This window comes from Danio rerio, chromosome 5 (assembly GCF_052040795.2).
Source record: "Danio rerio strain M-AB ecotype USA chromosome 5, GRCz13ab, whole genome shotgun sequence".
NCBI classification, from domain to species: Eukaryota; Metazoa; Chordata; class Actinopteri; order Cypriniformes; family Danionidae; genus Danio; species Danio rerio.
In genome coordinates this window covers 9579237-9596447 of record NC_141025.1, presented here as the reverse complement: position 1 = coordinate 9596447, position 17211 = coordinate 9579237, and the positions used below count along the sequence as shown (strand labels likewise).

At 37.6% G+C, this 17211-nt stretch overlaps 3 protein-coding genes across 3 annotated transcripts in view; 1 reads left to right on the top strand and 2 right to left on the bottom strand.

The window, feature by feature from the left end:
- The window catches only part of tnksb (tankyrase, TRF1-interacting ankyrin-related ADP-ribose polymerase b), a 318296-nt gene that overhangs the window by 146461 nt on the left and 154624 nt on the right, over window positions 1-17211 (bottom strand). The window lies entirely within an intron of this gene.
- The window catches only part of LOC147843842 (uncharacterized), a 321661-nt gene that overhangs the window by 195044 nt on the left and 109406 nt on the right, over window positions 1-17211 (bottom strand). The gene's annotated exons all lie outside the window — the stretch shown is intronic.
- The window catches only part of adamts12 (ADAM metallopeptidase with thrombospondin type 1 motif, 12), a 75260-nt gene that overhangs the window by 23057 nt on the left and 34992 nt on the right, over window positions 1-17211 (top strand). Inside the window, exons 5-12 of the mRNA XM_087253282.2 lie at window positions 2373-2457; window positions 5256-5380; window positions 8277-8426; window positions 9732-9875; window positions 10989-11133; window positions 12786-12878; window positions 13525-13670; window positions 16897-17066. Of these exons, the coding sequence (XP_087109408.1) occupies window positions 2373-2457; window positions 5256-5380; window positions 8277-8426; window positions 9732-9875; window positions 10989-11133; window positions 12786-12878; window positions 13525-13670; window positions 16897-17066 (1058 nt within the window). The remainder of the gene's footprint in view (window positions 1-2372; window positions 2458-5255; window positions 5381-8276; window positions 8427-9731; window positions 9876-10988; window positions 11134-12785; window positions 12879-13524; window positions 13671-16896; window positions 17067-17211) is intronic.

Sequence of the window (17211 nt, the reverse complement as noted above, 5' to 3'; positions counted from 1 at the left end):
GTGTCAAAATGATTAGCCCTAATTTAGTCTAAAATTAGCCCAAAATCGATTAGCTGCTGTAAATTTGTAACTCTTCTTAATTTTAAATCGTTCTTTCTCAATTGATTTTAATTGTGCGTTCACAGCAGATGCGGGTGAAGCATCAAGAACGAGGGATTTACATGTTAAGTCAATGCAAAGACCCCAATAGACATCCTTCGGTGCTATTCGCGTGAATGAGGCTGCAAATACGACGCAATTCTCGCGTTTTGCTTGTTTGAGGCGTTTAGCATGCTAGTCGTGCGATTCTCTCTAAAAAAAATCTGAACTCTAGCTAATATTTTCGCCCTGTTAACCAAGCTTGCTCTTGTAGGGGTGTGATTATGACATAGAGCATGCAGCTGGTGTCCCGAGGGAACATCCTGCTGCCGACATCGGACCATGGTTGATCAAATGGCCTCGGCTCAGTCAGAGGCACTGCTGAAAGCTTCCTTCATCCAGGTTTAGTTTCTGGAGGAGTTGATGAACTCACAGAGCTGGGTGCACCTCTGAAAGGATCTGGTGGACTCAAACATGGCGCCGAATAAATCTACTCTGTTTTTTAGCCTCCCTAAAGTACATAAAGCACAGCTACTTAATAAAATAATTGTTAGCCATTTAGCAACAAAACTAGATTCACCGGGCATGCAGAAGCCTTGTCTATGATGTGAATTTCACACACAAATGAAGCAAATTTGACGTTTGAATGAAGCGGGTAAACTCAAAATGTTTACGCAATTTATTCACGCATGCCGCGTCTGGTGTGAAAGCCCCATGACAGTGCAAAGGTGTTATTTTTCACAGTATTTCCATTATAGTTTTCTTCTGGGCAAAGTCAAATGTTGTTGTTTTTTAGTTTGGCTGAAAAAATAATGTAAAAACTGCTTAGGTCAATATTATTAGCCCCTTTAAAGTGGACCTATTATGCCAAAATCACTTTAACAAAGTGATGCAAATGCTAAAGGCAAGGACCCAGCAACTGTGTCTTTTGTTTCTGGGTGATACATTCAAGCTGTCCAGGGGTGCGTTTCTGAAAACCATTGTTAGCTTACTAAGAACGCAATTTGTGTCATTACAAACATTGTTCGTTGATTTGCCGTTTCAAATCCATCAATCCAACGAACATTCGCATATTGCATTGCAAACTTGTGCATTTGCAACTACATCTTTGGAGCTGTAGCTAGAAACATAGTTCCTGGTTGTGTTCTTTTTCCAGTTTTCCCCCCTATGCCCTATTTATTTGGAACATTCTAACATTTAAACTTGGAATGATTAAAAAAAAAACATTAAGGTCATCTCTCTAAGGTGTAATTTGCTTTTAAAGTATTTTTACAGTTCAGTTTTAGCGATCTTCATGTTTACAGTTGCGCTCCCTTCGCAGTGCACTTTGAAAACGTTGATGCCATTTTGAACACAACCATGGCTCATGGCGAAAGCTATAGGTGACCTATTATTTAAAAGCGGAATTTATGTTATGTCTCCAAAGCTTGTGAAAACAAAAAACATAGCATACGTTAATGCTTTTAATTTATAGGTTATTTATTAGGTATCTGTACTGTATATGACATGTGCCTGCTGGTTAGAACATTTCTGCAGTAATTTGCATGTGAAAAAATTATAAAAGTAGACTTCAAAAAATGTAAATAAATAAATAAACAATATCCTACTTAATAATAACAATCATCATCATTAGAATTATTAATATTAATATTAAAGTAGGATTTCTTTCATTTCCTAAAAAATAATAAATGTTAAATTTAATTTCTTAATAAATTGCCTCATTATATATTTATTTATATGATTTATATATGATATAAGCTTAGCTTTTGTAAGTGATTTAGAATAGACTATGGAATGTTCTTAATAGTATTTGTAAAGGAAAAACACAAGGCCTATATGTGCCATTTACATATTTCAATTAATATGGAAAGCGAGTGGATGTTTTTACCAAAAATAATATTGTATTTTATTTTAAATGTGTGTGCGTGTAAAACAATATAATTTGAACAAAGAAATTATGGGTTATTTTCTAAAGAAGAAGTTACTCCACCTCATTTAGAGCGTCATTATAGTCATTTTACAGTTATAACTAATGTAGTTCAAGCGATGGTTCTGCAACAGAGAAACTACGGTTTTGGGAAACACGCGTCAATACATCATTCTTTTTCCCAAACGATGCATCGTATGATGATAGTTCAGCCTCGAGTTACGTCATTGTTTGGGAAACGCACCCTAAGGCAGGTGACTAATTGGAAACTGTTTAAAAAAAAGAATACAGATTTCACTAATAAAAGAGGGCTAATAATGTTGTCTTCAACTGTATCTCTGACTTTTATTTTTTATCATCTTTTGTAGGTGGCTGGAATTTTTCATGACGCCAGCATCGGTAATGCTATTCATATAGTACTGGTGCGACTCATTCTGCTTCATGGAGAGGAGGTACATGTAAATCGAGGCTTAAAGGAGCAGTCTACTTTTTTTTTTTTTAAACAGGCTGACACAGACATCTGAGTTTTACCATTTTTGAATCCATTCAGCCGATCTCGGTTTAGCAGGAACATTTTAACTTAGCTTAGCATCAATCCTTGAATCATTGAGACAAGCACAATGATTTTACGCAGTGCTGTGACCTAGCTTGGGATCATTTTCAGGTGCTGCTAAATATCATTGCGGCTGCTGTAGCCATAGTATTACAGCAAAATTCCTTGATTATTACACTGGAATGAGAGCGAATATGTCCGCATAGAAAATAGCAACTTTCCATTTTCCGCTGGTACACATGGTCATTAGTACATAATGTAATTACAGAATAGTTTATTTTTTTGTATTTTTGATGCTAATAGTCTAATCAAGTGTTCAAGTGCTGGCAGCTACCTCTCTGCAACTCTCACATGGTCGCCCACTGAAGCTAAGCAGGGCTGCGCCCGGTCAGTACCTGGATGGGAGACCACATGGGAAAGCTTGGTTGCTGCCGGAAGTGGTGTTAGTGAGGCCAGCAGGGGGTGCCCAACCTGTGGTCTGTGTGGGTCCTAATGCCCCAGTATAGTGACGGGGACGCTATACTGCTCAGTGAGCGCCGTCTTTCGGATGAGACGTTAAACTGAGGTCCTGACTCTCTGTGGTCGTTAAAAATCCCACGATGTCCTTCGAAAAGAGTAGGGGTTTAACCCCGGCATCCTGGCCAAATCTGCCCACTGGCCTTTGTCCATCATGGCCTCCTAACCATCCCCATATTCAATTGGCTGCATCACTGTCTCCTCTCCACCAATCAGCTGGTGTGTGCGGTCTGGCCAGATGGATGCTGCACACTGGTGGTAGATGAGGAGATCCCCCCACTGTGTAAAGCGCTTTGAGTGCCCAGAAAAGCGCTATATAAATGTAAGGAATTATTATTATTATTATTATTATTATTAAGTGGGTTGGAGGCTCTTATGTCTTGCCTGTCGGATGTGAAAGCCTGGTTGTCTTTGAACTTTTTAGATTTTAATGAGAGTAAAACTGAAATAATTTTGTTCGGCTCGTCAAATTCTTCTAGGACACCACCAGTAAATCTTGGTAATTCAAGTTTTTCTGTGAAGCCTTTGGTAAAAAAAGAGATTTGATGAATAGATTAACGCAGTGCTCAAATCCTGCTTTTTTCAGCTTCAACTTTTAAAATCAGTCAAACCTATTTTATCTAGAAAAAAATTTCAAAAAAATAATTCATGCCTTCATTACTTCTAGATTGGACTATTGTAATACACTATATTTTGGGATCAGTCAGACAACTCTATCCCGCCTATTAGTTTAAAATACTGCTGCAAGGCTTTTAACCAGTACCAAAAAATATAACCACATCACACCAATCTTACGCTCTTTGCACTGGTTGCCTGTTCACTATCCTGTCACTTTTTCTTCTCCTGGTTTTTAAATGACTAAATGGCCTGGCTCCTTCCTACCTGTCAGACCTGTTGACTGAACATCAGCCTGGTCAGTCTCTTCGGTCATCTAACCAGAGGCTATTATACATCCCAAAGTCGAGGCTGAAATGCAGGGGTGACCGGGCTTTCGCAGTAGCTGGTCCTACCTTGTGGAATGTTCTGCCTCTCTGTATTAGGTCTATATCATCTCTGTCTGTTTTTAAATCTAGGTTGAAAACTTACCTTTTTGATTTGTCATTTTATCATTGAGAATTGTTTGTTTTAGCTATAGTTTTATAATTGTTCTTTGTGATTTATATTGTTTAGCACATTGGTAAACCTTTGGTTGTGTTTAATAGTGCTATATAAATAAAACTGACATTGACATTAGTCTGATTTATTGATCTGTGCTAAGCTAAGCTAAAAGTACTCCTTCCAGACCCAAAGATTAGCTGAATGGATTCAAAAATAGTAAAAACTTGCACATATTTTAAAAGATTTGGGATTTCTTCCTTCATTTTTTAAATTAGAATGGACTCACTGTTTAGTCATCCCAAACATGCAACTGTTAATGTGCACTGTGTTTGTAACGACTAACTTAAATATATTTTTCACTTTCATTGGAATGTATGTGTTAAAATGTCAATGTCTTAATAGTATTTTTATTATTATTTTTTTTACAAAATTACCCTTATTTATTTATTTATTTATTTATTTATTTATTGTTGTTTTATCTTATTTTAGTTATTTTTTTATTTTCCATTTATTTATCTGTGTATTATTTTTTCTTGCATGTGAAAACATATTTTTTATGGCTCTGTCGGGATGGGGTGGGTGCTCTTTGATTGGTATTTGGTTACTAATACAGTATGTATGTATCACATTTTTCTGAAACAATAAAAGTGTTAAAAAAGTGGTAAAAACTAATACTGTTTAACTCTAGAGAATCTGTAATAACGAGCCAATTAAAAATATAAAGCAAAAGTGCTCAATTTTGAGATTTTTAGCTTCTCTCGAAGTGTTTTTCCAAAAACATTTTAAAAATGCACCTAAGTGTTTCTGTTGTCACACTATATCAATCTGTGTCTGTAGATTTCAATTACAGAGGGATATTTTCAGACCCTACATTATTTACCTCATTATGTATAACATTTTATTCTACAGTGTGCTTGAAGGTGGTTCAGATTGATCATATATGCTGGTTAGTGATGGTTTAATAGTTGACTGCAGGTTATGTTTGATAATGAGACTGAATATATGCATTAAACAAAATATGCTGGTGTTTTATGCAGGGTTACTGGATGCAATAGAAATCAAATGAGTTATGTGTGTTTTCAGAAAGGGCTGAAGATTATTCACCATGCTGATACCACTCTCACCAGCTTCTGTACATGGCAAAAAAACCTCAATCCTCAGAGTGACACTCATCCGGCACACCATGACGTTGCTATTCTCATCACACGGTAAAGGCACAGTGATCTGTAAATATGAACAGTGCACATAGAAATACATTGCTTTTTTTTTCTTTACATTATATGCATTTCATTATTTCTTTATTTTTATATATTTGTGATTGATTTTGGGACAAGATTAAATGCTACTGCATTTTTTAATGTATTTATATTTTCCCTTATATTTTCAGTCATAATTATAAGTTTATTAAAGTTTATAATTGTTTAATATATATTTTTTGTCATTTCTTTTTATTTTAAACATATTTATATGTGTTATTAGTTGATTTTCATTTTAATAAATTTATTTATTTTATTTCTAAATATAATACATTGTTGTTTATTTTTATCCTTTAGTTAACTTAAAGTAAAAAATATATAATTACAATTTTTTATTTTTTTTTTGTCATTACCCTTGTGTATATAAAATTGAAGTCAGAATTATTAGCCCCCCTGTTTATTTTTTTCCCCTAATTTCTGTTTAACGGAGAGAAGATTTTCAACACATTTTTAAATATAATAGTTTTAATAACACATTTCTAATAACTGATTTATTTTATCTTTGCTATGATGACAGTAAATAATATTTGACTAGATATTTTTCAAGACACTTCTTTACAGCTTAAAGTGACATTTAAAGGCTTAACTAGGTTAATTAAGTTTACTAGGCAGGTTAGGGTAATTAGGCAAGTTATTGTATAACGATGGCTTATGCTGTGGAATATTGAATAAAAATAATTTGCTTAAAGGGGCTAATCTTTTTGTCCTTAAAATGGTTTTTGAAAAATGTAAACATTTTTAAAAATTTTATTCTGGCCAAAATAAAACAAATAAGTTGAAAGTAAAAACGTTCTCCAGAAGAAAAAATATTATCAGACATACTTTGAACATTTCCTTGCTCTGTTAAACATAATTTGGGTTACACTTCAACTGTATATACAGTTTATTAGGGGTGTAAAGAATCACGGTTCATCCTTGATTCGCATGGATCACAACCGACGGTTCGGAACCCACATGACCAGCTGATGATTACATTTCTTTTTTTTTTACTTTAGTAAATTTGTAATGATCACTAAGAGATTGCCTCTGGCATCATTCAAATCACATTATTGAAAGCATTTAGGCTTTCCTGTAAAATTTAATGATGGCAGAAGAAGGTTATTCGGCATGTGGTGGGTTTCATAGGTTATTAAAGGTGTTTTCTGTCACTACTTGTTTAGTCTCCATTAATGCATTCAGTGTAAGCTGCACTATTAATCATTAAAAGATTAGGATTCCAACACCCATTCAACAACAATAATAAGTCGTGGTGATTTGCATATGTTTATTATTCCTTTGTATCACAGCATTCAAATCTGTTTTAAAAACGGAAAATCAAGAAAGAGATTCAGATTCAGATTCTAGTTTATAGTTTAGATAAAACCACTCATGTTTATAGTAAAGATTGAAATTGCCATCATATGCATTTAACAATGCTCAAAAAAGAAAGTTATTGGCAGAAATATGTATCAAAAATATGCCACTGAATAATTCTTCAAAAATGATCATCTAGCAATGAAACATGTTTTATGAGGGAATAGCTGAAGCATTTATTGAAAATAAGACTAAGAATAAATCTGGGTTTTACAAATTATAATGTTAGATTTATACTTTTAGCCTCACCAGGAACAGTAGCAGTGACTGTGAATTTCTCACAGTACTGAATATTTTATTATTTATTTTTATTCAGCAGATTATTTCTTTATTTTATTTTTAATTAAATTAAAAGCTATGTTTGTTAAAACCAAAAGAGACTTGCAGTGCTTTTTTAGTAATAAATGGAAAGAAAATTGTCCAATCTGTGACTAAAAAATACTAATGTGATCTAAACTGTGATTTGTGATCCATTACACCACTTATATATATATATATATATATATATATATATATATATATATATATATATATATATATATATATATATATATAAGTGGTATATTATGATATAATAACATACTGTAAGAATGCATAAATCAATACATACATATGCATTTCTTTTTCTATCATTTTTATATTCCTATGATTATATTCCTATGATCGAAACAATATCCTGGCATTAATACAATTTACTGCATTTGCTCAAATTACCTTTGTTTATTTTATAATGCTGAATAAATCTAAATACAACTGCACATACAGCATACAGCTGCGTATTCATTCATTCATTCATTTTCTTTTTGGCTTAGTCCCTTTATTAATCTGGGGTCACCACAGCGGAATGAACCTCCAACTCATCCAGCATATGTTTTATGCAGCGGATGCCCTTCCAGCTGCACCCCATCACTGGGAAACATCCACACACACTCATTCACACACATACTGTACGGACAATTTAACTTAACCAATTCACATGTGTTTGGGCTTGTGAAGGAAACCGGAGCACCCGGAGAACAACCACGGGGAGAACATGCAAACTCCACACAGAAATGCCAACTGACCCAGCCGGGGCTCGAACCAGCGACCCATCTTGCTGTGAGGCGAACGTGCTACCCACTGCGCCACCGTGCAGCCTACAGCTGCTTATTTAAACACAATAATATTATTAATATTACATAAAGTTCCATGATCAGGCGTACAGATAAACTCCCTCACTCTTTTTTATGTCGGTTTCTGTCTACCCTTGAGCTATAAACTCATAAAAAGCTCCATACTGAATGATCTCACCATGTTCGATCCTCCAAGCTTGTTTCTGAGATTCCCCAGAGCTCCTGCATGCCGAACACAGCCAAAACACAAGAAATCTGTGCCAGTTTTTACATACAGTAAATGACAAAGAATACTTAACTCTTGTTTCTCCCTGCAGCGTGACTTTAGTGGCCTGTAAAGTGAATGAACGCTGCTTCTGACCTGAGGTGATTTGTGTTTTCAGGAAGGATGTCTGCGCTGGCATGAATCAGCCGTGCGAGACTCTGGGTTTATCTCACCTGTCAGGCATGTGTCAGCCGCATCGATCCTGCAATATCAATGAGGACTCGGGGCTTCCTGTGGCGTTCACAATCGCTCATGAGCTCGGACACAGGTGAGCTTGTGCAAGCCAGTGACGACATAACTATTAAATAAAAAATTTTCTTCTGAAGAAAGTCGTATTTGTTTTATTTTGGCTAGAATAAAAGTGTTTTTTAAGTTATTCAAATAATTTTAAGGTCAAAATTATTAGCCCCTTTTAGCAGTATTTTTTTCAATTGTCTACAGAACAAGCCATCGCCATACAATGAATGGCATAATTATGCTAATTAACCCATTTAAGCCTTTCAATGTCACTTTTAGCTGTACAGAAGTGTCTAAAATATTATTTACTGTCATCAAGATAAAATAAATCATTTATTAGAAATGAGTTGTTAAAACTATTTAGCTCCATTTTTGACGATCTATGCGATCTATACGATCTAAGTCTGATGCTGCGGTCACACTGGATTTTTCTCCCTATAGACTTCCATTCATATGCACGCGAATGCGTCAGACCGGAAACTTAAGGTCACGCAACAAATTTTTTTTTTGCATTGCAAAGTTCAAGTTTAGTGAACTCTTACCTGCGAAATTACCTCTCTGGACAGATATTTTAAATATGGACTAGTCGCTCGCTTTTTTTAATGTCTAATCATCTTGTTTAATGCCGCCCCTTTTCGCAGCCCCCTACGACAGAATTTCACACGCACAAACTCTAGTATGACTGCAGCTTAAAGAGCATGGCTCAAAAGCATTAAGGGCATGTCCAAATCCACTTTTACTATTTTAAGGATCGAAAAATATACGTTTTGAGCATTTCCTGCATTAAACCAATCACAGTCTCATCTCCCATTCACTTTAAGAGTCAGTTGAGTCATGCCATGGCGCGTTTGCTATTTACATGGCAGACTTTGTATGTGGAAAAACGGATGCTTCACTAGTGAGAAAACGGTTAAACAGAGCATTTACAGTGCAAGGATAAAGAATGAGCCTCCTCCATTCGGCCTCTTTACACTCTCTTTACTTCACTCTTTTACTTTCGTGAAGTAAGGAAAGGTGTTGTACTCACTCCACTGAAGACATCCATTAGCCTACATAATTTCGTTAAGCACAAAGATTTGTTTCAAAACTATTTCAAAATTAATTTCTGATTTCCAGCAAATATCCATAAATATATATGAAAAAAACGAAGTTATATACGCACCCTGTTGTCAGCGTCCCCTTCACATTACATAAGTACATGTCGTGTGAAATACATAGTGTAATTGGCTGATTATGAACGTACAGAAATGTAGATATTTTTTAAAGATAGTTTCACCCTCCGTAAATCTCTGAATAGCAGTGAATGTCTAAAAGGAGAAGTGTTTTTGTGTTGTAGTTTTGGCATCCAGCATGACGGTCAGGGCAACGACTGTGAGTTTGTAGGCAAACAGCCCTTCATCATGTCCCGGCAGCTTCAGTATGACTCCTCTCCTCTCACCTGGTCATCCTGCAGTAAAGAGTACATCACACGCTTTCTGGAGTGAGAACACACTCTCATGTACACCAACATGTCATTAACAGTACAGTATGTGTTCTTAAGGTGCACTAACAGTGTGTCTGCCTAATTTATTAATGGGTTATATTAAGTCATGAAAGAGTTAAGTTTGTTAAAGGTCACATAGTTTACCCCTTTTTATGATTTAATATTAATATTATGGTTCTTCTGAGTGTGCCAGTTTAGGTTCAGTTCAAAACACAATTCAGATTTGTTTATTAAAATGTGTTCAAATGTGTCATTTTGGGGGCGTGTACACAGCTCGCTGTTTTAGGGGTGTGTTGCTTCACATGAAAATTAGTTTTAAATTCCCGCCCAACGTAACAAGAGGGCGGAGCCGAGAGCTCCCCCGCTCTGTGTTTGGGAACAGACAGGCAGACAGAGAGAAGCAGCGTGAGTGAGAGGATCAGCATTCCGCCGTAAATGTACGCCTCGGACACAGACCAAGCAGAGAGTGCACAATTATTTGTGTTTGTATAGTTTTACAGCCAACTGTGTGCTAGTTTCAAGTTCCGAGCTTTTACATCGAGACTAATAACCACACACTATGAATTACCTTTCTATGAAACCGCAACTCTAGAGCACCAACAGACTGTGTAGGTGTTCACAAAACTGTTTCCTGTAAAATAGGCATTAGTACTGTATAGGTATCTGTAAAACTAGATGCATAGTTTGTATTTTAATACACACTTGCTCACACATGGAATACATTTTTCATTGTCATTCATTAATAGGTGCAGAAATGCAAACCTGGCACCATTTATTTAATATCACAAATGTCACTGAGGACCACTAAATGTCCCTCAAAACAATGAAAACAAAACTTTGACTAATCATTTAGACGTAATTGAAATAAATGTATAACTTTGGTACACTGAGGCGTATTACCGAACGTAACCGCAACGCTTGACCCCCCCAATCGCCAATGGATAGTTCGCACCCTGATACTAACACATAGAACTAAAACTAACCAGTAGTCAACACTAGTAAGGATGGATCAAATTAATCAGTAAATAAAGTATTTTCAACTGATTGATTGGGAGTTTTTCAGACAATAATCTTGGTTTAAAAATTATCATCTTCCTGTTGTGTTGTCAGTCGTGGCTGGGGTTTCTGTCTGGATGATCGTCCTTCTAAGAGAGACCTGAGCACCCCGGGAGCAGCTCCAGGAGTGAGATATACACCGCAGCACCAGTGCCAACTGCAGTACGGCCCTAACGCCACCTTCTGCTCAGAAGTTGAGGTGAGTAGAGCATTTAATACAAAAAACACCATAAATAGAATTTACATTACATTATTGTAATCAAATTAACTACGCAGTGTAGCGAATAATTACTACGCAGCAGCAAATAGTTCACCTCGAATCTTGTGAATAAAATTAACCAATTGAAATGGAATTTCACTGTAAGCCAACACATATCAGTGATTCAGCATAATAATTATGATAATAATTCCTTACATTTATAAAGTGCTTTTTCTGGGCACTCAAAGCGCTTTACACATCGGGATGGATCCATCTGGATGATGCGATGGCAGCCATATTGTGCCAGACCACACACCACACACCAGCTGATTGGTGGAGAGGAGACAGAGTCATTCATTCATTTTCTTGTCGGCTAAGTCCCTTTATTAGTCCGGGGTCGCCACAGCAGAATGAACTATCAACTTATCCTGCACATTTTTACACAGTGAACCAGCGACCCAGTGACCTTCTTGCTGTAAGGCGACAGCACTACCTACTGCACCACTGCATCAATGGACAGAGGCCACTGGGCAAATTTGGCCAGTATCTCGAGGTTAAACCCCTACTTTTTTCGAAGGACATCATGGGATTTTTAACGAGTCATCCAAAAGACGGTGCTCACTGAGCAGCATAGAGTCCTCTTCACTATACTAGAGCATTAGGACCCACTCAAGCCACAGGTTGGGCCCCCCCTGCTGACCTTACTAACACCACTTATGGCAGCAATCTAGCCTTCCCATGTGGTCTCCCATCTAGGTACTGACCAGGCCCTGCTTAGCTTCAGTGGGCGACCATGTGAGAGTTGCAGAGAGCTATCTGCCGGCAAGTACATTTAATAATGTTAAAGAGGGTTAATATGTATTAATTAGATTATAAACGTTACCATTTCGTTGAGGTGCAGTGAGCGCACTGTTCTGTGCTTGTAAATGGCTGCATTCAAATTTCTGTTGTGTTTCGTCTGGTGCAAACAGCCACATTGCTTATCACTGTGTATCTAATCACGTAGTGTGTTGTGAGCACATGCGGTTACAATGTAACCTGCTCACCTAAAGTTTACACTCGTAACATTTAGTCTGCTACTGTCCACCAGAGGTCGCATTTCAGTCGCGTTTTAGTCACATATGCATGCTCTGAGAGCCTTCCTGAATGAATGAATGAATGAAATGCATGTTTTCCATATATTTCCATTGAATATCTGCAAACATATTATGGTATTTTTATACTTTAGAAGAGTCAAAAACTTACATACAGCACCTTTAAACAGTGCAGTTGCCAACATTGTATAAAATACTTTTGTGTTCTTCAAAACAAAAAAAATATATTGAAAAAAGTGAGTAAATGACAGAATTTTTCATTTTTAGGTAAACCCTGCTTTTACATTTGACATTTTTAGGGATAATTTGGTAGTTTGGTACATTTCCAAAAATTTAATTTTAAGAAAACGCAAACAAAGTGTTAATTTCATGTGGACTTTTTTTTCTATTTGCCTGTGATCTGAAAATATTTCATGCTTTAGTAGAGAAATGTTCTGTTAGAGTTCAACTCGTATTCATTCAGGAAGATTGCTTTGATTTGCATCTAAAGCATAACATATTTTCTTGTCTGGATTAACAAAAGGAGATCTTCATTAATTCAGCCTCTGCTGTTTGCAGAATGTGTGTCAGATTCTGTGGTGCTCAGTAAATGGATCGTGCCGCTCTAAACTAGACTCACCGATCGACGGAACCAGGTGTGGACCTGAAAAGGTAGGAGAGATACACAATCAAAAAGAAGCACATAGTATTTGTTCTGTTCTTATATCTTTAAAGGGTTACTTCACCCTAAAATGAATATTCTGTAACTAAATAGATGACCTTGTGGTATTTAGTCCTAGTACTGCTGGACTTCAGCAGAGTTTAAATATGTACACATATCATACGCTGATCCTTCATTCATTCATTTTCTTTTCGACTTAGTTCCTTTATTAATCTGGGGTTGCCACAGTGGAATGAACCGGCAACCTATCCAGCATACGTTTTACGCTGCTGATGCTCTTCCATCTGCAACCCATCACTGGGAAACATCCATGCACACTCATTCACACACATTCACTACGGACAATTTAGCTTACCCAATTCACCTATAGCGCATGTCTTTGGACTTGTGAGGGAAACCAGAGCACCCGTAGAAAACCCACACCAACACGGGGAGAACATGCAAACTCCACACAGAAATGCCAACTGACTCAGATTGTTAGCGAACCAGCGACCTTCTTGCTGTGAGGTGATTGTGCTACTCACAGTGCCTCGTTGCTGCCCTATGATGATCTTAAATATCTTAATTTGTGTTCTGAAGATGAACGAATGTCTCAGGAGTAATTAATAACCCTTTGACTGTGTATCTGTGTGTCAGTGGTGTATCTCTGGTGAGTGTGTGATCGTGGGGAAGTTACCGGAAACCGTGCATGGAGGCTGGGGTCCCTGGAGCTCCTGGTCTCACTGTTCTCGCACCTGTGGAGCCGGAGTTCAGACGGCCGACAGGGAATGCAACCAGCCTAAGTACAGTTATTCCTCAGTACTTTTCTTTTATTCATTCATGTCTTAGTATTTTTTGTCATTTTTGTTTTCTTTATAGTCCTTCACTTGGTGTTAAAGCAGGGTTTCTCAACCACGTTCGAATGTTGGAGAAAGAAGGCCATTGACATCTATAGTAGAAAAATACTATGGAAGTCAACTGCAGTTTTATTCCCCAACATTCTTCAATGTGTCTTCCTTTGTGTTCAACATTCGTTCACAAGTCTAATTCTGTCAAATCTTATGTCTTTGCTTTTGAGCTTATGAATTCAATGGCCATTTTATGAGCTAAAATGCACATAAATCATATTTTTAAAGATTTTACATGCATGTTAATAAAAGATTAAAATGCAACATTTCATTTACCTTTTAAAGCTGGTAACAATTTGAACGGATAACAATTATAAAACACTCACCGGCCATTTGTTAGGGTCAGCTGTCCAACTGCTGTTTAACGCAAGTTCAAACTGAGCATCAAAACGGGAAAGAAAGGGGATTTAAGTGACTTTGAATGTGGCATAGTTGTTGGTGCCAGACAGGCTGGTCTAAGTATTTCAGAAACTGGTGATCTACTGGAATTTTTACGCACAACCATCTCTAGGGTTTACAGAGAATGGTCCGAAAAAGAGAAAATATCCAGTGAGCGGCAGTTCTGTCGGCGCAAATATCTGGTTGATGCCAGAGGTCAGAGGAGAATGGCCAGACTGGTTCCAGCTAATAGAAAGGCAACAGTAACTCAAATAACCACTCGTTACAACCAGAAGAGCATCTCTGAACACACAACACGTCCAACCTTGAGGTGGATGGGCTACAGCAGCAGAAGACCACACCAGGTGCCACTCCTGTCAGCTAAGAACAGGAAACTGAGGCTACAATTCACACAGGCTCACCACAATTGGACAATAGAAGATTGGAGAAACATTGCCTGGTCTGATGAGTCTCCATTTCTGCTGTGACATTCAGATGGTCGAGTCAGAATTTGGCATCAACAACATGAAAGCATGGATCCATCCTGCCTTGTATCAACAGTTCAGGCTGGTGGTGGTGGTGTAATGGTGTGGGGGATATTTTCTTGGCACACTTTGGGCTCATTAGTACCAATTGAGCATTGTGTCAACGCCACAGGCTACCTGAGTATTGTTGCTAATCATGTCCATCCCTTTATGACCACAGTGTACCCATCTTCTGATGGCTAATCCAGCAGGATAACGCACCATGTCATAAAGCATGAATCATCTCAGTCTGGTTTCTTGAACATGACAATGACTTCACTGTACTCAAGTGGCCTCCACAGTCCCCAGATCTCAATCCAATAGAGTACCTTTGGGATGTGGTGGAACGGTAGATTCACATCATGGATGTGCAGCTGACAAATCTGCAGCAACTGTGTGATGCAATCATGCCAATATGGAGCAAAATCTCTGAGGAATATTTCCAGTAACTTGTTGTACCTATGCCACAAGTGATTAAAGCAGTTCTGAAGGAAAAAGGGGTCCACTACAATACTATTAAGGTGTAGCTAATAAATTGGCTGGTGAGTGTATATTGTAATACATAATAAACAGTGTATCAGGTTTGTAACAACAACAATATAGAATATTATAGTTTTGAAACCCATTGCATTATTTTTTTTAATTAAAAAAATAATTACCTACGAAGGAAAATTGAAACCATTGTGGGATACATGCAGTGTTCTGTGCCTTCATTCATTCATTCATTCATTCATTTTCTTTTCGGCTTAGTGCCTTTATTAATCTAGGGTCGCCACAGTGGAATGAACCTCTAACTTATCCATCATATGTTTTACGCAGCTGATGCCTTTACAGTTGCAACCCATCTCTGGGAAACATCCATACACATTCATTCACACTCATAAACTATGAACAATTCATTCATTAATTTTCTTGTAGGCTTAGTCCCTTTATTAATGCGGGGTCGCCACAGCGGAATGAACCACCAACTTATCCAGCACATTTTTACGCAGCGGATGCCCTTCCAGCCACACATCCACACACACATTCACACACACACTCATACACTATTGACAATTTAGCTTACCCAATTCACCGAATGTCTTTGGACTGTGGGGGAAACCGGAGCACCCGGAGGAAACCCAGGCGAGTGCAGGAAAAACATGCAAACTCCACACAGAAACACCAACTGAGCAGAGGCTCGAACCAGCGACCTTCTTGCTGTGAGGCGACACCACTACCTACTGCGCCACTGCTTCGTCCTATGAACAACTTAGCCTACCCAATTCACCTATAGCGCATATCTTTGGACTGTGGGGGAACCCGGATCACCCGGATCACCCGGAGGAAACCCATGTGAACACAGGGAGAACATGCAAACTCCACACAGAAATGCCACCTGACCCAGCCAAGGCTCAAACTAGCGACCTTCTTTACCTACTGCGCCACTGCATCGCCCGTTCTTTGTCTTATGTTTGTTATATTGATTTTAAACCATTTTTCAGGTTCAGGTCATATTTAGTTCTGTAAATGCAGAAAATTAAATCAAATGTGTTTAAATAGTTGTCTTTACAATAACTATTGATCCAAAGCAGCTTTAAAGAGGTGAGAAAAGAAAATATATGCATGCTGCATTAAAACGAATATGCTAATATTCAACTATTATTCCTATATATCAGCCCATTTTCTCCACTACCAGTATAATGCACTAGAGGGCACTCTTGTAGCTTTAACTAAACATTTCCTGTTTGGTCTGCAGTTACCAGTGCTGTCATATTTGACCAAATTTGTAAATATCACACTATTTCTTAAGTCTTAAATATCCATTTTATGTCTTTTTCTACTTTTTTGATACGTTGTTTTGCTGAACAGATGATCTAAAGCAGTGGTTCTCAAACATTTTTCATCAAGTACCACCTCAGAAAAAAATAGTCTCTCCAAGTACCACCAAAATGAGAAGTATTGAAATACAGTAGCGCAGTAGGCCCAATAAAGCAGCTGCAACACAGCACAGTTTAAAAAACATGGCAGATTACCTCAGAAATATAGGCTATATGTCATATATGACATTTTATATACATCATTTTTTATCAGTTTTGAAATGTGTGTAGCATGTACATGACATATTTCATTCCTCCGCGTACCACTAGAAGGAAGCCTGCGTACCACTAGTGGTACACGTACCACAGTTTGAGAACCACTGATCTAAAGCATGTTTTCTGTTTCTCCTGTTCACACAGGCCTGAGTTTGGAGGGAAGTATTGCACAGGAGAGCGGAAGCGCTACCGTGTTTGCAACACAAAGCTGTGTGTCAGAAAACATCCCAGCTTTAGAGAGATGCAGTGCAGTGAATTCAACACCGTGCCGTATCACAATGAACTCTACCAGTGGATTCCTGTTTCAAGCCCTTGTAAGATCTCTTTGCATCAATATTCATTCATTCATTCATTCATTCATTTTATTTCGGGTTAGTCTCTTATTTATCAGGGGTCGCCACAACGGAATGAACCACCAACTATTCCGGCATATGTTTTACACAGCGGATGCCCTTCCAG